This window comes from Pungitius pungitius, chromosome 3, assembly GCF_949316345.1.
Source record: "Pungitius pungitius chromosome 3, fPunPun2.1, whole genome shotgun sequence".
Taxonomy (NCBI): Eukaryota; Metazoa; Chordata; class Actinopteri; order Perciformes; family Gasterosteidae; genus Pungitius; species Pungitius pungitius.
Genome location: NC_084902.1, coordinates 29,302,516 through 29,324,933, shown reverse-complemented (window position 1 = coordinate 29,324,933; position 22,418 = coordinate 29,302,516). Strand labels below are relative to the sequence as shown.

The window sequence follows — 22,418 nt, the reverse complement described above, 5'->3', positions numbered from 1 at the left end:
ACTTTCTTCTGATGACGTGAACTTAAACAGAGCCGACACTAAGAGAACAATATCTACATTTTATAAACATACATAGGTCAAAAACTCTAAACTTAGTTATAAACCCTCTGTTTCAGACGAACCGGCGCCGCCCCCTGCTGGCCGGTTTGAGCGGTACACACCAGCGCAACTGATGACGTCACGCTGACCATCTGCTCACTGGTGAGACAAAAAATAGCATTCAACAAATTACTATTGATAAAATAAGGTATTAATAAAGTTGTAAAACCTAAAAACAATACAATTAAATAATATATATTCTATAAACCTTCTTAATCAAAAGAATATTGAAGGGAGAAAAGCTGATTAAATGTATAAATAAATCTGGAGATAAACAACCGCCCGCCTGCAATTAATCATCCAGACCTTCTAATTCCAGCTCTGTGGCTCCGTTTGTCTTCAATCTCTTGAAGCCCCCCCCCCACCCCCCGGTGAATCATTGACGAGTCGCCCCTCCTCCCTGCGCCTCTTTGTCGTGGCGCTCGTCAGCCTCGACAAAGAGGCCAGTTTCCACCTGGAGAGCAACGGGAGCAGCAGCTGGAGGTAAGAAAAGGACCTCCATCGTCCACAACTATCTGATCATGTGACTTTCTCCACAACGGAAGAATCCTAAAACCCCTTCACGTGGAGTTGTTGATGGTTTAAAAGATGCGATCAGGTGTTAAAGTGGCTCGTAAGCCTGATCTTTGGTGATGTTTTGTGGTTTCCAGAGAGCTTTATAAAGCCGTGATGGAGCTGCTCCTCCTCCTCCTCCCGCTGGCGCTGACGGAGGCGTCCTCCGGGCCTCACGGCAGCTGGTGCGAGCGTGGCTGCGACTGCCGAGGAGACCTGAAGTTCACCATCTGCTCTCGGGCGCTCCTCACCCGGCTGCCGGGCCGAGTCCCCCCCGACACCGAGCTCCTCGACCTCTCCGACAACCACATCTCCGTCGTCCCCCGGGGCTCCTTCTGCAGAACCCGCAAGCTCCGGTTCCTGCTGCTGCAGAACAACAACATCACGGCGGTGGAGGACGGCGGCTTCTCGCAGATGGAGTTCCTGCACAAGCTGGACCTGAGCTGGAACCGCATCTCGGCGCTGAGCGCGGGGTTCTCCGCCGGCCTGGACCTCCTGCGCGAGCTGCAGCTCGCCCACAACCGCCTGGCGGCCCTGGACAGCCGCAGCTTCCTGCACCTGGACGGCCTCCGGAGGTTGAACCTGAGCAGCAACGCCATCCGCACCATCGGGGCGAGGTCCTTCTCCGCCATGAGCGGCCTGCGGCAGCTCCACCTGCAGCGCAACCGTCTGAGGTCCCTGCGGAGCGGCATGTTCTCGGCGCTGCGCTCCCTGGAGGTCCTCGACCTCTCCGGCAACCAGATCGCCGTCACGGAGGCGGCCGTCTTCAAGCCGCTCGCCAGCCTGACGCTGCTCGACCTGGCCGGCAACCGGATGTCCGGCGTCCGCTTCAAGACGTTCCTCGGCATCCGCGCCCACAGCACCCACGTCCTGCTGGAGGGGAACCCGTGGACCTGCGACTGCGACCTGCACCGAGTCCTGCGGAAGCTGCGCGGCGTCCAGAGGCTCTTCCTGGACGACTACGGCAACCTGACCTGCCGGGAGCCGGCGCCGCTCGGGGACCACCGGCTGATGGACGTGGACGCGGAGCTGTGCCTCGCCGAGACGGTCACCGTGCTCGTCATCACCGTCACCGTGGTGATCACCCTGCTGGCCGCCATGCTGATGGGCGAGAGGAAGAGGAAGAAGAAGAAGAAGACGAAGCACTGGACGCAGCAGGGGGACGTGTCGGATGAGTCGGACTACTGAGTCATGTGACTTGTTACAGAAAGATTAAACGCCGCTTTGACTTCAACGCCTCGTTCCGTAAATCTAACCAAAACATCTGCTTAAAAGAGATTGTTTTCTGTCAGATTTCCCATCTGCTTCACACCAAGAAAGCTTCATTTTAAACGAGCTGTTGTGTAATGAAAACGTTATTAACAGATATATTTACACAAAGGCTTTATTTCCTCTTCTTTAAAGGAACGGATGTGTGTGTTTGGAAAACATTAAATGGTGTTTTGTGACATTTCATTGACTGAAACGTATTATTTAAGACAAATCTTTGCCCACATTTTCAACACGATACTTTAAAAAAAAGTGACCTGGAAGTCTGCAGCGCCCCTGCAGGTCAACAGGTACGTTGCTCTGATATCGACATGACGTGTGATTTATAGTTTAATAATATCTTTATATTTACATCCTGCACCTTGGTGAGTTCAGGCTTTTGTTGTTTGTATCCTACTGTTTTGATTTACATTGCACTGCCTCTTGTTCATTTTAAACTGAATGTTTTCTCTCTGTGATCGATGGAAGTTTTCCCTTCTCCCAAAATTATTAGGTGGAGTCGCTGTGCTTCCTCAAAGCTGCGGAATTCAGCACAGAAGGGACCAGATGTTGACTAAATAAAAGCAACACGTTTCTTGAAAGAAGTCTATTGACACGTGAAATCCAACAGAAAGTGCGCTTGGTCAACGTATTTATAAAATACCAATGAGTCACTGATACAGTACTGATGTTTGGGTTAAAACAACGTTAAACATTCTTCCATTAATTCCACATGACGTTGGGGTGAGTTTTACTTTGAAAGCGTCGGCCGGAAACCATGAATCCACCAGGGCGGACTTGACGTCCGGGCAGGTGGAGCTCCGGTGTGACGAGCTGTACACAATGCGAAGAGAGCCGAGCCGAGGAAACACTTTAATTTAAACAACACAAATTAAACTTCAGCGCAGTGCGGCGAATCAAACATCATCCGCCACGTCAAGGACGCGCTTTACGTCAAACAATGTCCGCCACAGAAGAGGCACCTTCAGCACAAAGTGCGCAATAGTTTAATGGGAGCGGTAACCTGAGCAGGTGAGAGCTTTGTGTCTCTGTCTTCTATTCAACGTTTATTGTCTTTATACATTTGTTTAGTTTTATTTAAGTGTCACGCGGCTAAACGACAGAACGCCGTCATTCGCAGTCGGTAACCGGTTTATTCCGTTCCTTCATAGTAGTGACGTAATGGCGGGTCATTTGCGTCACTTTATCCATTGAAATGCGGTAAACGTTGTTTGTTTTGCGGCTCATAAGAGCGAGCTTTGTGGAAGAGGAGAATCACTTCCGCAAAGGATCCTCAGTGACAGCCAGTGACGGGCGGACGGCTGTCAAACGGGGGCTCGCGGACCCGAAGCGGTCGCTAGTGGGTCCCTCACCTCCGCTTTGTGTAGAAGGTGAACAAAGGAGTTTTTTCTTCCTTTGGATAAAGGTTTCACGACTCTAAATGTGAGGTTTAACCAGTGGCTTTAACAATGCTACCTAATATGTTGTTATAATATATCATCTATACATATATGTCAACATGTGGACACATCCTTTACTCATTTGTACTTCTGCCCCAAACGGTCACCCTTCAATCTGCGGGGGTCAGTTTGTTGTCCCACTCGATGTCACCCGGCGGGCCGAGTGAATGCGCCCGCCGGACGCCGCTCTCACCCTCATTTCCATCTTATCTTCCAGATATGCCGGCCGACGACAAGGTGGCCATCCTGTCGGATGACGAGGATGAGCCGAAGAGGAAGTACGTGTTGTCGGAGCCGTCCGACGCGCAGCCGGCGGGCGCCGCCTCCTCCTCCGAGCCGCCGCCGGCGGCGGGGGGCGACCCCGTGGACTGCTGCGAGAGGATGTGCCTCCGCATCAACAGCCGCCTCCTCGTCTCCAAAGTCTTCTACTTCTTCTTCTACGCCGCCTACGGCTCGCTGCACCCCCTGCTCGCCGTGTACTACAAGCAGCTGGGCATGTCGGCCAGCCGCAGCGGGCTGCTGGTCGGCATCCGCTACTTCATCGAGTTCTGCAGCGCCCCCTTCTGGGGGGTGGTGGCCGACCGCTTCAAGAAGGGCAAGGCCGTCCTCCTCTTCTCCCTCCTGTGCTGGCTGTTCTTCAACTGCGGCATCTTCTTCGTGAAGCCGGCCCAGATGATGTGCGTGGAGAAAGGCGCCGACGGGGCGGCGGCCGTGACGACGTTGGGTCCGCCGCGCGATAACTTCACGCAGCTGAGCAACTCCACCGACCACGCCCGAAAACGCCGGGGCCTTCTGGACCTCCTCTGGCTCCCCGAGGTCCTGGACTCGCACGCAAGCGAGCACCACAGGCTCAAGCGCAGCGCAGACGCCAACGCCACCTCGCCGCCGGCTAACGGCACCCTCCCGGCACCGAGCACCGCCTCCCCCCCGCCAAACACCACCCTGGTCACCAGCACCACCTCCCCAGCCCCGACCGCGGCCAAGGAGTACCAGATCGTCTACAACAAGGACCAGGTGGAGAGCATCTTCCTGCTCATCCTGCTCGTCATCATCGTGGGCGAGTTCTTCAGCGCCCCCACCCTCACCATCGTGGACACCGTCACCCTGCAGAACCTCGGGAAGGCGCGCGACCGCTACGGCCTGCAGAGGATGTGGGGGTCGCTGGGCTGGGGCATGGCCATGCTGCTGGTGGGCATCTGGAGCGACCACACCTACTTCACGGTGGCGATCAGCGGCCTCGGCTGCCTGGTGCCCGACTTCCGCCTCCACAACTACCAGATCGCCTTCATCGCCTTCGGCGTGCTGATGGTGGTGGCGTTCGCCGTCGCCACGCAGTTTCACTTCGAAGACGGCGGCCGGCGCCGGCAGGAGCCCCCAGAGGCGGCGGCGGCGGAGGAGGACGCCGGCGCCGAGGGAGCGGCGCCCGAGTCCGCCCCCCCGGAGTTCCACTACGGCGACCTGCTGAAGCTGCTCTGCAGCGTGCGCTACAGCTCCGTGCTCTTCGTGGCCTGGTTCATGGGCTTCTGCTACGGCTTCGTCTTCACCTTCCTGTACTGGCACCTGGAGGACCTGCACGGCACCGCCACGCTGTTCGGCGTCTGCTCCGTCCTCAGCCACGCCTCCGAGCTCGCCACCTACTTCTCCAGCCACAAGTTCATCGAGCTGGTCGGACACGTCAGGTGAGGAGGTCACGCGGCGTTCGACAGAAATATCACACAGGAAGCTGTGGCTCGAGCTTTTAATCATCTGTAGAAAAAGAAAAGCTGATTCAACCTGTTTTCTAATTGTAGAATTACAAATAGTTAAATTAAAGTACGGTCTGTAAATCATCGCTGACTTCCTCCCCTTTTGTGACTTTATTAACTCGAAGCACTCGTTCAGTTCACCAGGACACCTTGTGCTTCGCAGCATTGAGACACAGCTGCCTTTGATGCCGGGGGGGGGGGCTGTTATATTTGTTCTGTACGTGTTGACAGAGTATTTCAGTACATTTCAATAGTAATAGAACCCACCCACCATCAGTCTTCATCCCTGAAAGCAACAGCAAATGAACTCCGTACTAAAGTGATTGAGCGGCGTGGTCTTATAGCACCTAGTTTACACTTTAAACATCTTCTCTTCATATCGTGTCGCTCGATGAGAGCTAGAAGACACAGAGAAGTGTAGTGGTTGGTCATGGAGGACGTGAAGGTGCTCCTCTCAAACACCAGACAGCTGGCGTCTGTTTGTCCTGCTGAAACTCGTTCTCTTGGAAAGTCTCGTTTAAAGCAAACAAAGGACAACGTCCTGATTCGGCTCTGATCTTATACATATTGACACGCCCCCCCCCCCCCCCCCCCCCCTCTCTCTCCCACCACAGGGTGCTGTACATCGGCCTGGCCTGCAACACGGCCCGCTACCTGTACATCTCCTACCTGAAGAACGCCTGGACCGTGCTGCCCTTGGAGGTCCTTCAAGGTAACGCCTGTGTTTGTCCAACGGAGCTCTTATCAGGACGCCTTGGTTATTAACAGACCTTCATCATAAGGTTCCTCTTAGCGCCGCTTCACCCCAAACGAGCTTCCAACCAGCCGCAACCTTTCTGTGAGGCTACACTTCCTCTAGAGGAGGTTACAGGGAACCATGGCGCCTCCGAAATGAAGTCTTACCTGGGAAGCATTTAGTCTATTTCAAGCAGTCTGTCTTATGAAGCAGTCTGTCTTATGAAGCAGTCTGTCTTATGAAGCAGTCTGTCTTATGAAGCAGTCTGTCCTGTGAAGCAGTCTGTCTTGTGAAGCAGTCTGTCCTGTGAAGCAGTCTGTCTTGTGAAGCAGTCTGTCTTATGAAGCAGTCTGTCTTATGAAGCAGTCTGTCTTATGAAGCAGTCTGTCTTATGAAGCAGTCTGTCTTATGAAGCAGTCTGTCCTGTGAAGCAGTCTGTCTTGTGAAGCAGTCTGTCTTATGAAGCAGTCTGTCTTATGAAGCAGTCTGTCCTGTGAAGCAGTCTGTCTTGTGAAGCAGTCTGTCTTATGAAGCAGTCTGTCTTATGAAGCAGTCTGTCCTGTGAAGCAGTCTGTCTTATGAAGCAGTCTGTCTTGTGAAGCAGTCTGTCTTATGAAGCAGTCTGTCTTATGAAGCAGTCTGTCCTGTGAAGCAGTCTGTCTTGTGAAGCAGTCTGTCTTATGAAGCAGTCTGTCTTATGAAGCAGTCTGTCTTATGAAGCAGTCTGTCTTGTGAAGCAGTCTGTCTTGTGAAGCAGTCTGTCTTGTGAAGCAGTCTGTCTTGTGAAGCAGTCTGTCTTATGAAGCAGTCTGTCTTGTGAAGCAGTCTGTCTTGTGAAGCAGTCTGTCTTGTGAAGCAGTCTGTCTTATGAAGCAGTCTGTCTTGTGAAGCAGTCTGTCCTGTGAAGCAGTCTGTCTTATGAAGCAGTCTGTCTTGTGAAGCAGTCTGTCTTGTGAAGCAGTCTGTCTTATGAAGCAGTCTGTCTTGTGAAGCAGTCTGTCTTATGAAGCAGTCTGTCTTATGAAGCAGTCTGTCTTATGAAGCAGTCTGTCTTGTGAAGCAGTCTGTCTTGTGAAGCAGTCTGTCTTATGAAGCAGTCTGTCCTGTGAAGCAGTCTGTCTTGTGAAGCAGTCTGTCCTGTGAAGCAGTCTTATGAAGCAGTCTTGTGAAGCTGAAGCTTGAAGGGAAGGTGAAAATGGAGATCATGTGTCTCTTGTGTGTTTTGGAGATTTCCTCCCTGAGAAAACACGGCGCCTCGCAGAGTAAACAAAGCACAGCAGCCCTTTAAGGAGGGGCGCTGGTCATGTGACTTTAGGCAGGAAGCTGGTAAAATAACAGCGACACCGCAGATCATCATTCATTATATTCTGAGCAGTAAATAAATAACTTTAGCTCAAATAATAACAGTCAAATGGAAGAAAGGGATTCACTTATTCATTATTGCTAATTAATGCTGAAGACGTGTTAATAATGTTAAACGATGCGGCATGTTGTCATCACAGCTTCACTGACCCTGACGAATAAAGTGTGATTTTCACCACTGACGTTTGAGCCAAAACCGACTCTCCGCTGTTCCCTCGGCGACGTGAAACCTGCAGTCGCTTCGCTTTAGTCTCCGACGCAGCTCTTCCCCCGGCTGTGTCCCCACGTCTGTCCCCTGTGTGTCCGTCCAGGTGTGACGCACGCCTCCGTGTGGGCCGCCTGCATCTCCTTCCTCAGCGCGGCGGTGCCTCCGGACCTCAGGACGTCGGCGCAGGGCATCCTGCAGGGCCTCCACCTGGGCCTGGGCCGGGGCTGTGGCGCCATGGTGGGGGGGGTGTTCGTCAACTACTTTGGTACGGACCCGCCAGCGGGGGGGGGGGGGGGGGGGGGTGCGCGTGTTGGAGGCTGTGCAGCAGAAATGCAGAACCTTTTGTCTCATTAGGCGCGGCGGCGGCGTTCAGAGGGATCGGCATGGCCTCCCTCGTCATCCTCCTGGTCTTCGCCCTCATCCAGTGCCTGACTGGAGAGGAAGAGGGGAAAGGTGGGTAGATGCTTCCACCTGGTACCTCCTCAGACGAAGCTGGTGTTTAAGGCTGGAGAATCGCTTGTGTTTTCCGTCAGAGGACCAGATGCTGGCGGAGAACATCCCGGTTGCCTCCAGCCCGGTTCCCATCGCCACCATCGACCTGGTGCAGAACCAGTCCGCCGCCGGTAGCCCCGCCCCCCTCCGCAGAGCCGCCGCGCTGCCCGTCAAGAAGACCAAGCACCAGCAGGAGCAGGAGGACCTGAACAAGCCGGCCTGGGTGCTCTCCGGCGCCCCCTGGGTCACCGTCGCCTTCGCCATCCTCCAGATCAGAGAGATGATGAACGACAAGAAGAAACAGGCCCCGGAGACGCGATCGCTGCAGGTGAGCCAGGTGGGATTCAGATTAGGAGAAGCACACGTAGGGGTCATGTGTTCCTCTGCTGATCGTCCTACTTTGAGCTGATTGATTTCATGTTTTAATCTTTTCATTGACTTGAACTTTCTGACCTCCCCCAACCCCCCCACACCCAACCCCTCCCCTCCCCGCCCCACACACATAAACACGCACTCTGAAGACAGGTGAGATGTTTTTGCGTACAAAGGTCAATGGAAAGCTACAGTGTGTGTGTGTGTGTGTGTGTGCGTGCGCACAGTGACTCATCAGCACGTGTGGACCTGTTAGCGAGCCTCTCCGCCCCCCCCCCCACCCCCTCCCTCACATCAATGACTCCCAGCCGGCCCCTCCCATCGCTGTTGTGTTTCTCTTGTTGCTAGGCGCCCAACGAGCAGCCGGAGGCCGCGGACGAGGTGGCGGACGGAAACCCGAGTGACGGCGCTGAAACGCCCACGGACTCCTAACGAGGACGTGAAACAAGCGCACCCAAACCGGCGTGGAGACTCATGACCAACAAAGAGAAGTGGAGGGGGGGGTGGGGGTCAGGGTGAGTGTGAGTGTGGGGGAGGAGGTGTGCGTTATGAGCCTTCGCCTCGCTTCCGAGGTGCGGGAATCAAACCCACACCTGTATCTGGTGTGTGAAGGAAAGTCCTTCAAAGTTATTTAATAACTTCATTTTCTTTAAGAAAGTGATGAAATGGAACCATATGGAGAGAAGTGCTTTATAAGGGAAATATTTAAAAAAAAAACTTGAATGCAGCTCCTTAAAACCTGCAGAAAGCTTTTGACTTTCTATAAACTGAATTATTTTATTTATTGTGCAGCTTTTTTTCCTCATTTCTCTTACAGAAAACCTTCTGTGGCCTTGTTGAAATGAATATTTTATGGGTCAATGTTTAATTTGCATCAGATTCATTCACTCTTAAATACTATAAATTATTATTAATGTGAGACGTCTTATTTCCTCGACACGCTGTAATTACTGTTTTTGTTTTCTACTTTCATGCCAAATATTAAACCGAATTGTGTGTTTATTGTTGGTCTCGAGGGAAAAGAGTCTGTTGTTTTCTTTCCTGCAGATTAAACAATTAAAGGGTGTTAATTCTCAGTGGAAAGCGTCATTTCTATGTGTGTGTTTTACTGTCCTTGTGAGGACACAAAGCGTGAGACCAAGTCAAGGAGCATTGCTCCCGTGTCCAGGGCCTGCTGGTGGAGGACCGGCCTCTGGGGGGCAGCAGAGGCTCGTGCGCGTTGGTCCACAACCAGCCTCAGAGTGTGTGTGGAGACCGTGGGGTCTCCACACACACTCTGAACATACATGAAAATTTCAGCCTTAAGCAACGGAGGTTTCACACCTCAAGAATCGAAGGACGGTGCAGAAGTCACAGTTTAAACGCTGAAACGAGGGGTAAATAGGAGCTTTAAGTGTGAGGTGGAACTGAGCCCCCCAGTGGACAGGTCAAGCAGGTCAAGGGTCAGCCCCCACCCCCACCCCCACCCTGAGGAGTTTGAGGTAATCCAAGGCTTCCAGTTGGGCCGTCTCCCGCGTGAAGAACCAGGTGATCCAGAAGTCTGAGCTTTAGCGTTATACAAAAACGTGGATTTATATTAAGAGATTTAAATAAATAGAAATAGAAGCAGCCATGGAATATAAACTGTAGTTTCCTGCGTTTTTTTAATTGTCGTTTATTCTTAGCGTCACACGTGACCTTCCTCTGACTGGAGTCCGTGACCTTCGGGGCCCCTCAGGGAACCGCCTCGGGGTCCCGGCTGCAGTTTGGATCTGAAGGAACCTCAAAGGTCTCCTTCGGGGTTCTTTCTCATTCCGCAGCGTGAAGGCATGCTAATGTGTTTTAAAACATCTTAAGCGTGTTACAAGCGTGTAACGCAGCATTCTGCTGGTGTAAATCACATTTGGAGACGACACGCATCATTGACACGGCAGGAAAATGAACATGTTTTCATCCACCGGTCACAATGGGAGGCGCCAAATTCTATTTGCCAGAATATTTCCAACCAGACAAACGTGATTTTAGAAAAACAATGGATGTAAGTTTGCTGGTGTTGTCATTGATCTGGTTTCATATCGGTAACCATCAACTGATTATTATTTATTCATTACCGGGAGTCTCTAATTACGCTGAAATCTCATCTTCCATCAACATCTGCTGCGGGGGGGGGCGGAGGATTGGTTCCTCATTCACCCGTTTGGGCTCATAACAACTAAACTACGTTTAGAGGTTCGTGCAAAGCTTTAGTGGTTTTAGGAGGAGGATACTGGTGCTGTGGAGTATTCTTGAATAGTGTAGTACTATTCTAGAGTAGTACCACAGTAATGTTGAGTTACCCCCCCCCTCCCCCCTGAGAGCTGGACTTTACATCCGTTTCTTCCTCTGTTTCCACACCTGCAGGGTTGACGGTTTAATTCCTTGTTTGCGTTTTGCTTTTTCTTCCCCCTGCAGAGCGAAAGCCGATATTTGATGTGGAACTCGGTGCTTTGAGGCCGTTTGGGTATTTCAGCGCGAGGAGGAGTCCTAAGTTGCAGAGGTTTTTTATTTTTCTTCTTCTAATTGAGTCAGGGACTTATGCTGGCAAGGTGGGCGTGTGAGTGTGGTGGGAAGGGTGGGGGGGGGGGGGGGGGGGGACTAATCCCAAGCTGCTGTTGTTTTTCATGCCTTCTGGCTCCAGATCAAAAACTTAACAGCAATAATCATGCAAAATGTGTGGCTTCACTTCAAAGCCTCAACTTTGCTCACACCCTTACAGCGCGCATTGTTTCATCATCTCCGGGGAGTTTTTTTTCAACACCCTACCCTCCCCCCCACCCTTACCCCCATTTGCAATGATGTCGGTGTCATCTGACCTTTGAAGGCGCTAAATGAACGCACTTGGCGTGCTGACGAGGCGTTGGGACGATGGAGGTCGAGGGCGTCGGAGGCCGGCTGCTTTCTCTCTGACTGCGTCTGAGGGGGCAGAGGAGTCACACGTCAGCAGCGTTTTCTGGGGTGGGGGGGGGGTTGCGTGGGCGGTGAGGGGTCGTGGCCAAAAAAAAAAAGAGAAGTAAAACGGGCGAATCCCCTCCAGGTTCCACCCACGGCCCGCCAGCAGGGAGCCGCCTTAAAGGGCCAGCAGCCCTGCGGTGACGACCTCTTCAGGCCGCCACAGTGTAACACTCTTTAATACCACTGTAGTAACACACTTTAATACCACTGTAGTAACACACTTTAATACCACTGTGGTACTCGTGTACTTTGTGTACTTGTACCCTGCTGTAGTACAACGTGGGGACGTGATGTGCAGCAGGGGCCCCCGACGCTGGGGAGTTTCACAGTGAACACTGCTCGTCTCTGTCTGCATGTCACATAACCTCCGCCCACACGCGCTACACCCACACACATCCTTGCCCAAAACGCCCACACCAGTGTAATCTGTGTGCAGAGACACACACACACACACACACACATCGCCCCTATACACACTGCCCGCCCACGCAGGCGCACACGTGTTCAGTCAGACATAAGCCGCTCATACCATCCCACACTTACTCAACAGACACCAAGTAAGACTCTGCAGAGGGAGCCCGAGCAAACACACACACACACACACACACACAATACCCACAAGATGGTAAACTCAGCAGAAGAGAAGCGAACCTCATAAACTCTGGGTGGTGGTGACAATGGGACTTCTTCTTGATGTTTTTGTTTTTGGCATGGCAGTGCCTGTAACCCCCCCCCGCCCCCCCCCCCATGAAAAGGGACACTCCATGACAAGCACCACCAGCGCCTGGAGACCGGAGCTGTTGTTCCCTTTCTTTCCTTCCCTCTGTCTCCAAAAGAGGAACTTGGATGAAAAGAGTGTTGAGGATGTGGGAAGGCGATGGGGGGGGGGGGGGGGGGGGGGGGCAGCGTGGGCGCTCTGACAGGGCGAGGGGCTGACAAGCCCAGGCGTGGGCGTGTCATTGAAATGTGTTTCTCCTCCGGGGGGGGGGGGGGGGGGGGGGGGAGAAGGAAGGAGAAGTTGCAGAGAGAGAAGAAAGCGAGAAGAAGAAATGGAAGGAGAGACGCAGAAATTAAAGGAACAGGCGTCTCCTGAAGAGTGAAATACGAAGAGGCTCTTTGCCAAATGAGATCCATCCACCGTGTGCAGGCTTCATGGAGGAAGGGGGGGGGGGGGGGGGAGACGCCTACTCTGTGGGAATGATTGACAGGACGACATGAAAGCGAGTGAGGGAGCTCGCACCTCTTCCTCTCGGCGCTTCTTCCTGTTGTCAGGATTAAATTGAAAGATGAAGTGGGCTTTTTTTTTCCTACATGTATTTTTGTTGTGATGAACTCAAAATCCCCCCCCCCCCCCAAATCTTCAAAGGCGGAAAACAATGTAGAAACTATTGGAAATATTGCATCCATCTTCTTTTAAAGTGTGGCTTCTCCTGGCTGTGTTAGCATGTGCTAATTAGCCCCTCATCAGCTGTGCAGGTAGCTTTGCATAGTGACTGGTCTCTAAAGAGGACCCGACCCAGTGGGGGAACTGGGAGAACTGGGAAACAGGCAGCCGGGGTGTCGACCTGCCTCGCAGTGTGGGTGGACATCCCATTTCCTGCCTTTAATTTCCTCTGGTTGGGTTCTAGTGAGATGTTGTGCGTGTGTGTGTGTGTGTGTGTGTGTGTGTGTGTGTGAAAGGTCATAAGAGAGAGAGAGCTGATATCCCCCCCCCCCCCCCCCGTGTCTTTCGGTGTTTGATTTGATCCCCGTCTGCTCGGAGGCGAACCCATGGGAACGCCTTCATATGTGCACAACACACACACACACACACACACACGCACGCACACAGGCAGACGTGGATTCAGAGGCTGCAGGTGGGCGGCTGGAATCTCACCTGCCTCCCTCCCTTCATTCTTGTGACATTGTCTCACGCCTTGTTCCCTTTCTTTTGGGTCCTACTGAATGCGATCAAAGATGTAAATGAAGTCGTTCTTCACGCATGAAAGTTCACCCTTTTCCCCCCCGAACGGAATGATACGTTAAATACGAGGCCACGGCCAGTTAGCTTAGCTTAGCACAAAGGCTGGAAACAGAGGGAAACGGCTAGCATGTCCAGCACGACTCTGTTTTCTTCAGAGGAAGAAGGAGTTGGGGTTTGGGGGGGCCATGCTCCAGTCTTTGTGCTAAGCTACGCGTTCTTTAGTCAATGAGTGTGTGTTTCCTAACATTTCAAATGCATAATGCTTTTATTTATGTTCTTCATTTGCTGCAATTATTTTTGTTTTGTTCATTTTCAATCTCACTGATGTGAATCCTCACATGTTAATACCACAAATACACACACACACACACACACACACACACACACACACACATACATACATATATATGTATGTATGTACACACACACATATATATATAGATATATATATATGTATATATGCACTAACTTCAATCTGCAGTTTTGCTTTGATATCCCCCCCCATACACGCAGTATAAATTCTAGTTTTCTCATCATTTGCAGCGCTGTGTGTAAATTGTTTTATTTTACTTTTGGGCTGCTGTGTTCGGGGGGGGGGGGGGGCTGAGGGTGTGTTAGAGGGTGGTGGGGGGGGGGTGTTATCGTCCCCAGGGTGTCACACTGGTGGCGTCTGGCCTAATTCCCCAAAATAGCTCGTTGATGGGGGATCCAGCAGATCCAGCCTCAAATTATGACAGAGTTTCAGTATTTTTACTCCTCCTGTTATGTTTTACACCTTTGCGTCATGGGCCCCGTGACCTCTGACCTTTCACCTCCTTCTTTGTGGATTTAATGATTCAGAAGGAATAGCTTAGGGTGAAATGTACTCTGATAAGCTGTGTCTTCAGTAACGGGCACTCAAAGAGGGATCGTGGTTCCTTTGAATGAGTAGTAGGAGTAGCAGTAATACTTATGTATAATAGTAGTATATGTGTCTTGCTACTTACAGACAGAGTACAGAGTTGTACCAGGGTTCACATCTGAAATGATCATTTGCATAAACCACTTGATTGACGCACTTTGCTCACACGGAATTCAATTAAAAACTACTCACATGTACTCTGGTAGAAAAGCTTTGAATACACCCACATTTTATTTTGAAACTGACACATATATATATGTGTGTGTTTGTAAAAATATAAGCTACACATCTGTGCATGTTTACATATGTATTATAGATTATATATGTTCATGAATAAACTTCATCGATGAAGGATTATCAGTGATATCCTCTCATATTCATTTAGTTCGAGAACACGAAGTGTGCAAACTGCTGCGTCTCTGTGGGTGTCGAACCTGCCTGTGTTTGGTATTCCGTGCAGAAAGCCTCCCACGCCCCGTGTGTCCGCCCACGCGCGGATTTGCGTCACGCAGGGAGCAGCGTGGGCGAGAGAGAGAGAGAGAGAGAGCGAGAGAGAGAGAGAGAGAGAGAGAGAGAGAGAGAGAGAGAGCGAGAGAGAGAGAGAGAGAGAGAGAGAGAGAGAGAGAGAGAGAGCGAGAGAGAGAGCGAGAGAGAGAGAGAGAGAGAGAGAGAGAGAGACTGTGGTAGCCGCGCGGAATATCCCACTTTATTATCTTTATTATTCACGAGAGTGAAGCTTGCTGTTGTTAAGACGTTGCAAAAACAGGAAGTTGTGACAAAATAAAAGCACGCCACGACATGTTATTTGATTTGAACATTTTGACAAAATTGATGTTCCGTAAAAAATGGCACAAATATTTAACTTAAGTATTATTATACTTACATACATATTGTACATACATTTTCCTCTGAAATGTGTATTAATTTGTGTTTTACTTTGGCTAAAATACACAAAAATTGTACTTACTCTTCTTATCTTTAGCAAGTTGTAAATCGGCTTATTTGATGAAACTGCATTTTCTTGTTTCTTGTGGGTTTTTGTCCTTATAGTTAAAATGCACTTATTGTAAGTCGCTCTGCGTCGGCTAAATGACATGTAATGCAATGTGATGTATTAAGAGTATAAAGAAACATTAACTATCAAACTAATTGTATAAAAAAACTGATAATGTTGTTACATATTGTGCTTTTACTCCACTGCATTCATCCAACACCTTAGTTTACGTTTCACATTCTCAGTTTGAGATGCATTTTGTATGGCATTTAATGTGTGGAACGACACATTGATCAAATGCTTCGATCTTTAATATTAGTTGTCTGTGGTTGAGTTTTTGCTACCTTTACTTAAAAAGAAAACCACAGTAAAAATAATGTTTTGCTTCTGTGGAATCGGCAGGAAACAAAATCTGAATATTATTGGCTTCATGTTTATCTAATATGTCATGTAAATACACTTTATCCAAGGACGTGCTCATCAGCGGTGCTTTTATTATTTTACAGCAGCCGGAAGTGTGTGTGCGTGTGTGTGTGTGTGTGTGTGTGTGTGTGTGACTGCGGCTTGACGGGGGTAAACAGTGCAAGGGAGTGGAGAGAGCCGCTGGGAGAGGACTCACACACACGCTCACACGCACTTGGAGGAGGAAGACGCACCAAAAGACGCACGAAGGTCAGCGGCGGGTTTTTTCTATTCTGCGCTTTTGTTTCTTGTCTTTTGGCTTTCGGCGGCAGGAGAAAGTTTCCAGAAGGAGAAAAAGAGGAGACGAGCGTCCCTCCGTTTGAGCACGCGCTCACAAGCACGCGCTCTCCGGCTGCTTTTTTTTTGGTCTTGGGAATCATTTTCTTGTTCCACTTTGTTCCCTTTTTTTTTTTTAGATCATCTGTGGTTTTACGCGCGGGCGCGCTGTCCTCGGGCATCGTCCTCTGCACACACTCCCAGGAGGCTCTGCGGGGACACCAGAAGAAGAACCGGACCGACCATCTCCAGGTGGGCACAATGACGCACGGCCGTGGTCCTTAATCCATCACTTGGTCGCTTATTACATTCATACCGTCTGAGGTGTCTGGTTCTTCAAATATTCAATTTGAGATCAAACACAGAACCAAACGAAGGTTTGAGTGACTAAAGATGGAAAGAGCTCGTTGCCAAATGGATTCTATAACCATTAGAGATGAGAAGATGATGAATGTATATTATAATATTAGGAGATGAAGTGTTGCCGCTGAGGATATTAAGGATTCATTTTAAAAGCTTTGTTGCTTTGGTCAGCTGCTCGGCTCCTTTACGTTGTATCTTTAACCCTCTGCCACCTCGGGGTAGAAATGGGATGTTAAGATGCATTTGAGGAGACGCACACTCAAACATACACACTCACACACACACACACACACCCATAAACACACCCGGGGAAAAGTCATGGTTAGAACATCATTTCTTGAGGAACTGTCTGGATCACAGTGAAATCCAATCATTCGTCACTTTCGATAAGCCGGTCGTCTGCAGGTCACCTGGAAAACTGCACACCACCCTGCGCGTGTGTAGGCGTGTGCGTGTGCGTGCCGTTGTGCCGGCACACGCCTCTCTGCTTCTCCAGGTGAAAAGCCAAACTCGCCTAACTGGCTTTGGTGAAGCAGGACTTCCACCAGGAGTCCACCATTCATGTCAGATCACACACAGACACACACACACACACACACACACGCACACAGTAAAGAGGCCCGGCTGTCAGATGTGTGTCCTTTGACGTTGAGGCGCCGCGCTGCTAAAGGAGCGTTTCATCACCTGCACACGTTCACACTGCAGCTAAATATAGTGATTCAATTCACACGCTCGCGCTTTATTGTGAAAAAACATCAGCAAACAACACCTCCCGGGACGAAAGACGACGCCTCTGATTCAAGACAGAAACTAACAAATGTATTCAGGTTGTGCGTTTTACGTTTGTGCTGATTAAATGAAAGGTGTCATTTCATGACAATAATCTCCATCTTTCACCTCAAAGCGCCGAGTGTCACCCAGAGAAACAGAACCCGGGTCACAGACAGAACGCTTCATCAGCTTTTGTTACTCTAGTTGTAATGTGTGAAACTAACCAGGAGTATTTAAGAAAACATTCCTCCTCAGTTACATGCTAATAAACAAGCTGTTGCACCAATAATACCAATAAAAAACAGTACTTTTACTTCAAGTACATTTTCCTTGCAGGGCTTTTACTTTCTATGAAGTATTTCTCGATACTTTTACAAAGTAAATCACTTATTCCACCTTTTTATTTAAGAATCTTAACCTTTGGTTCATTTTGCTCCCTTTGTTTCTTCTTCATCTCCCTCTTTGGGAGCTTTAATAAATGACCTTCTCGCCATATTCCAGGAGATAAGTCAAATCAGATTTTCCGTCGTTGAACTTCCTGCCGCTGGCGTGATGATGTTTCCCCTCATCTTTCCCTCGCTTGGTTGGTGCTGTAAGGATCCTCGGCAGGTGGTTCTGGTTCTGGTGTTCATCTGCAGAAAGATAAAGGGACATTGTGTGCGTTGTCGTGCCTCAGCCCCGTATTTTCCTTTTTTAGAGGCATTTTTCTGCGGCCCCTCGTTGACGGGGGTTAAAGGTCAGCCGCCCTGAGCTCTTCTCACAGTTGAGATGTGTGGAGTCAATGAAACCTCGCTGTGATTTGGTCTTACCTAGCGACTCCGGGCCTATTCTGGGCGAGGCGAGGCCCACCACCTACGCATCCTGCAGGGGCGGAGAGAGGCATGTGGTGCTCCCAGCGAGCCGAGGTCAGGTGACCGCCGCTCCTCTGTGGGTCGAGGAGAGGCTCAGATTTAATAAGAACTCTCTCACACGCAAGGGCAGGTTCTTCCTCTTCGTCTAATTGGACCTCTCGTCACGCGCCGCCATAACAACGCCAGTCCAAATATACGAAATGTGTTGATCTTCTCACCCTAACCCGCCCCCCTCTGCCCCTTCCCCTCCCACTCAGGCATGGCGGCGGTGTTGCCCAGGACGCTGGGTGAGCTGCAGCTCTACCGGATCCTGCAGCGGGCCAACCTGCTCTACTACTACGAGGCCTTCATCCAGCAGGGCGGCGACGACGTGCAGCAGCTGTGCGAGGCCGGCGAGGAGGAGTTCCTGGAGATCATGGCCCTCGTGGGCATGGCCAGCAAGCCGCTGCACGTGCGGCGCCTGCAGAAGGCGCTGCGGGACTGGGTCACCAACCCGGCCGTCTTCAACCAGCCGCTCACCTCGCTGCCCGTCTGCAGCATCCCCGTCTACAAGCTGCCCGAGGGCTCGCCCACGCTGCCCGGCGCGCAGGACCGGGCCAACAGCGCCGGCGCCAAGATGCCCAAGGCGGCCGGCGGCGCCGGCGCTTCCGACCCGGGGAAGCTGGAGGTGGCGCGGGACAAGGCGCCGGCCGGCTCGCCCCTGCAGGGCGGCAGCGAGGCTCGGTTCTGGTCGGGCCACAGCAACGACAGCGAGCACAGCCTGTCGCCGTCGGACCTGGGCTCGCCGTCCTCGCCGCGGGACACGCTGGAGGCCCTGGACGCCGCCGCCGTCCAGTCGGTCCTGGAGTGCGTGGACCGGATGGCGCCGGGGCTGCCCAGGGCGGAGCTGTCCGAGGTCCGGGAGCAGCTGAAGGGCAACAAGAAGCTGGCCAAGATGATCGGTCACATCTTCGAGATGGGCGAGGAGGAGCCGCGCAGGGAGGAGGAGATCCGCAAGTACAGCGCCATCTACGGCCGCTTCGACTCCAAGAGGAGGGACGGCAAACACCTGACGCTGCACGAGGTAGGAGCCCGCCTCCACCAGCGCACCATGTGGGCCGGGGGGGGGGGGGGGGGGGGGGGGGGTAGGGGTCACTGAGGTTCACGCTCGCGTCTGCCTGTCTGTGTGACGCGCAGCTGACGGTGAACGAGGCGGCGGCCCAGCTGTGCATGAGGGACACGGCGCTGCTCACGCGGCGGGACGAGCTCTTTGGACTCGCCCGGCAGATCTCCAGAGAGGTCACCTACAAATACACCTACCGCACCAGCAAGTGAGTCGCGCCCACACGATTCCACACCCATGACGTCATACCGGCAAGCTCCTACTCTGGAGGAACATTTGGGACGTTTTCTGTCTAAGAGGGGAAGACTTACTGTGTCTTTGTGAGCGCAGGTCCCGCTGTGGAGACAGAGACGAGGCCTCCCCCAAGAGGATCAAAACAGAGGTAAGGTCCTCGCTAGAATATTCTGTATCTTTTTATAGTTTCACAGCATCCGATGGAGGCTCTGAGCTGCTTGCTCTGACAAAGGTCTCCATGTTTAAAGAGCATATAAAGGAGGACAAAGCGCTCTCTCATCCCCTCTGAAAGCTCCTCTCAGTTCGCTCATGATGGGAAACATGTGGCGGCCGAGGAACTCCGGCGGGGACCCTATCGGAGACAAAAGAGCCGACACCTGCTCACAGAAACCACCGGAGCCTTTTCACACGAGAGTCTATAGTGTTTATTCATTCAGCTCTTACGCCAGACGCAAAAGGAGGAAGCAGATGTGGAAGAGACAAACTAACCGCCAGTGGGGGCTTCTCTCCCTCCAGGAGAACTTCTTTGACATCCAGGAGGCGCTGCAGGCCATCCACATGAGGCAGGAGATGCTGAGGGAGCAGCTGGCCTGCGCCAAGTCCAAAGGAGAAGAGTCGGTGGGGCGGAATCTGCAGGTAACCACATTGATTGGTGGATTGATTGTGTCCTGATGGGAGAAGGTAGCGTGGCCTCCACGTGAGGATGAAATGGGCTTCCAGAGCTTTATGATTCCGTGTGCCTCACGTCTGGTTCATCAGTCTGCAGCCACGCATTCCCCAGGAGAAGAAGAGATGTGGGAGAGCATCCCATAATAACCCGAGCAATACAATAAGACTATTTTGACTGCACATTTCTCGTCCTGTTGAAGCTCTGCTCGAGGTTCCCTTTATAGATGTGAGGATTAAATGGACGACTCCAGAGGTCTTTTATTTTGTAGTATTAGTCTAAACTACTAAAGAAACAAAGAACCTCTGAGCAACAGCTGGAGAGAAGAAACAAGCCAATGAAACTGGAGGCCTGGATTTAAACAGCAGCAGCTTCCTGTTTCACAATAAGAGCCCTTTCTTTCCGAGTTCTTCTCCAGACGCCACATTGCAAACCGCTCCTGTACATTCTGCTTCTTCTCCCGTGTCCATCAGATGCAGCTGGAGCGCCTGCTGGCCCGGCAGATGGAGATCCTGCAGGACGCCGCCGTGCAGGAGCGCCTGCAGGCTCTGGACTGGAGGATCCCTCCCGCCGCCCTCAAGTACCTCAACGAGGCCCAGAGCACCAACGGGGCCGCCGAGGCCGGCAGAGACCACCAGGGTAGGTCAATGATGTTTCCTTTATTACAGTTTTGAAGACATCATGCAAGATAAAAAAGATGTAATTTGAAAGTTAAGAGTCTTTAGAATGTATTCCGGATTGTGGAAGTGTCTCCAGTTTGAAGCAGACTAAACTGTGAAATGAGAATTAGTGAGAGATAATAATCCAATAAGGCTCTCCAAACATTTTCCACATCTGAATAAGAAGGTTACATCCTGCAGGATCTTCTCCTCCGGGCCTAATCTCCTCTTCATCCCTTTCCTCCCTCACACACTCCCGACAGCTCATTATACCGCTGCTCCCACAAATCCCACAATGCACCTGTAATTATCACGCCCACACCTGTTTACCTCCAGCCAGTTGCCTGCAGGGGGGTGTCTCCCTCCCCCTCTCTCTCTCTCTCTCTCTCTCTCTCTCTCTCTCGCCTCCCCCTCTTCTGCTCTGCTTTCTTCCTCTGGTCCATCCTCCCATTTGCTTCTGGTTATTTCTCATCTATTTCCCCATGGATGTGTCTTTCTTGAAGACGAGCGGCCGATCAACCTGCGCGTGGTGAGTCAGAGCATGCAGGAAGGAGACCTCCCATTGGGAAAGCAGCTAGCCAATGAGCTGAAGCGCCACCACCACCACCACAACAACAACAACAACAACAACAACAGCAGCAGCAGCGGCAGCAACACGGCAGACGACACCAAAACGGCAGCAACAGGTGGGAGATGCCCTCCTGTTGGCGGGGGGGGGGGGGGGGGTGAAGGTGTGAATGCCTTGCCCAAGGGTAGACAGTAAAATGCTCTTTGGTCTCTTTGTCTCCAGAAAACGGGACGTCGCAGCGAGCGGCCGGCAGCGCAGAGCGGAAGACCATCAAGTCAGAGCCGGAGGACTCCACATAGTGCCCCCCCCCCCCCCCCCCCCGCTCCTCCGCCCAGCGCCCCCGCCTGCCCCAGAACCGTTCTACTCACAGTGGACCGTATGCAGTTCCCAGCCCGTCTACAGATACTAAGCACAGACACAGTAGAGCCTTAACAACCAACGTTGCCTCATGAAGAGCATTTATTTTTCTTTTCTTTTGTCTTTTCGCCTCGAAGGCTCGTGCCAAAGCACCTGGGGGAGCAGCTTGTGGGCGGAGCCTCGGGTCCGCAGGTGACTCGTTCTGTCTTTACCTGCCCCGGCCAGGGTGCGCGCCGCCGCGCGTCCACGTAGCCAATCGGGGGGACTCCTGATGGGGGGGGGGGGGGGGGGTTTCTCACTTTTGTGTCTGGAGAGGAGGGACGGATCCTCCCTCCCGCGCGCTCCTTTTCTCGTGTGTGTTTATGGGAGGTAGTTCAAGGAGAGGATGCATGGGGGGGGGCTGATTGGGTCATTTCACATCTGCAAAGGGAGCATTTCAGGAACAGGTGCTTTCGGTTGGTAGAAATGAGCCAACCAGCTCTCTGCCGGGTCTGGGATCCTCTTCACGGGTGATTTTCTGACTGAATCCAGTGTAAATGACAGCCCTCCCAGTGTAAATAGTAGCGCTGGCCTAATCTCTCCTGCAGGGTTTCCCTTTGTCAAACGTAACTTTGCTGTAGATCGATGGTGTCGATAGTGTTTATGTGTCTTAGAGCAAAAACAAACAAAAACAAAAGAAAACTTAAATGTCATTGAAAGTGTCTGGTGTATAAAAACCTGCTTTACCTGATGATGAAGAAGATGATGATGATGATGATGTTGATTAGCCTTAGCTCTTACCAGTGTTTGATCCACCTGTGATGGTTCCACACGTGTTGTTGCTGTTTACAGGTGTTTGCATCAATGAAGTTGAAGTTCACTGTGTTTCTGTGTAAATACGTCTGTTTGGTCCAAGATGATGATCTGTAGACCACGGCAATATTTATGTAGGTAATAAGTCTATTTGCATATGGATCCATCACTCTGTCAGCTTGGGAAATGTTTGTGTGTCCGTATTTAAAAACAT

At 51.5% G+C, this 22,418-nt stretch overlaps 2 protein-coding genes and 1 pseudogene across 3 annotated transcripts; all 3 read left to right on the top strand.

Moving 5' to 3' along the window:
• The first annotated feature begins 386 nt into the window (after positions 1 to 386).
• LOC119220741 (insulin-like growth factor-binding protein complex acid labile subunit) lies at positions 387 to 2,545 on the top strand (annotated as a pseudogene).
• Positions 2,546 to 2,693: 148 nt separating this feature from the next.
• LOC119220087 (major facilitator superfamily domain-containing protein 6-A-like) lies at positions 2,694 to 9,350 on the top strand. 2 transcript variants are annotated; one of them, XM_037475747.2, is made up of 7 exons: positions 2,694 to 2,931; positions 3,577 to 5,038; positions 5,719 to 5,816; positions 7,514 to 7,675; positions 7,765 to 7,863; positions 7,944 to 8,239; positions 8,623 to 9,350. In XM_037475747.2, the coding sequence occupies exons 2-7, from the start codon at positions 3,579 to 3,581 to the stop codon at positions 8,704 to 8,706; spliced, it is 2,199 nt and encodes a 732-aa protein (XP_037331644.2). In that variant the 5' UTR covers positions 2,694 to 2,931; positions 3,577 to 3,578; the 3' UTR covers positions 8,707 to 9,350. The 2 variants fall into 2 exon arrangements, with proteins under 2 accessions (XP_037331644.2, XP_037331651.2); XM_037475754.2 differs by having other exon boundaries at positions 2,695 to 2,931; positions 7,944 to 8,230.
• Positions 9,351 to 15,665: 6,315 nt separating this feature from the next.
• Positions 15,666 to 21,693, top strand: LOC119220454 (NGFI-A-binding protein 1-like). Its single transcript, XM_037476501.2, has 9 exons — positions 15,666 to 15,774; positions 15,981 to 16,092; positions 18,083 to 18,888; positions 19,002 to 19,135; positions 19,258 to 19,309; positions 19,678 to 19,797; positions 20,302 to 20,467; positions 20,991 to 21,173; positions 21,278 to 21,693. Exons 3-9 carry the CDS (start codon positions 18,085 to 18,087, stop codon positions 21,352 to 21,354), a joined length of 1,536 nt encoding a protein of 511 aa, XP_037332398.2. The 5' UTR covers positions 15,666 to 15,774; positions 15,981 to 16,092; positions 18,083 to 18,084; the 3' UTR covers positions 21,355 to 21,693.
• The last annotated feature ends 725 nt before the right edge of the window (positions 21,694 to 22,418 follow it).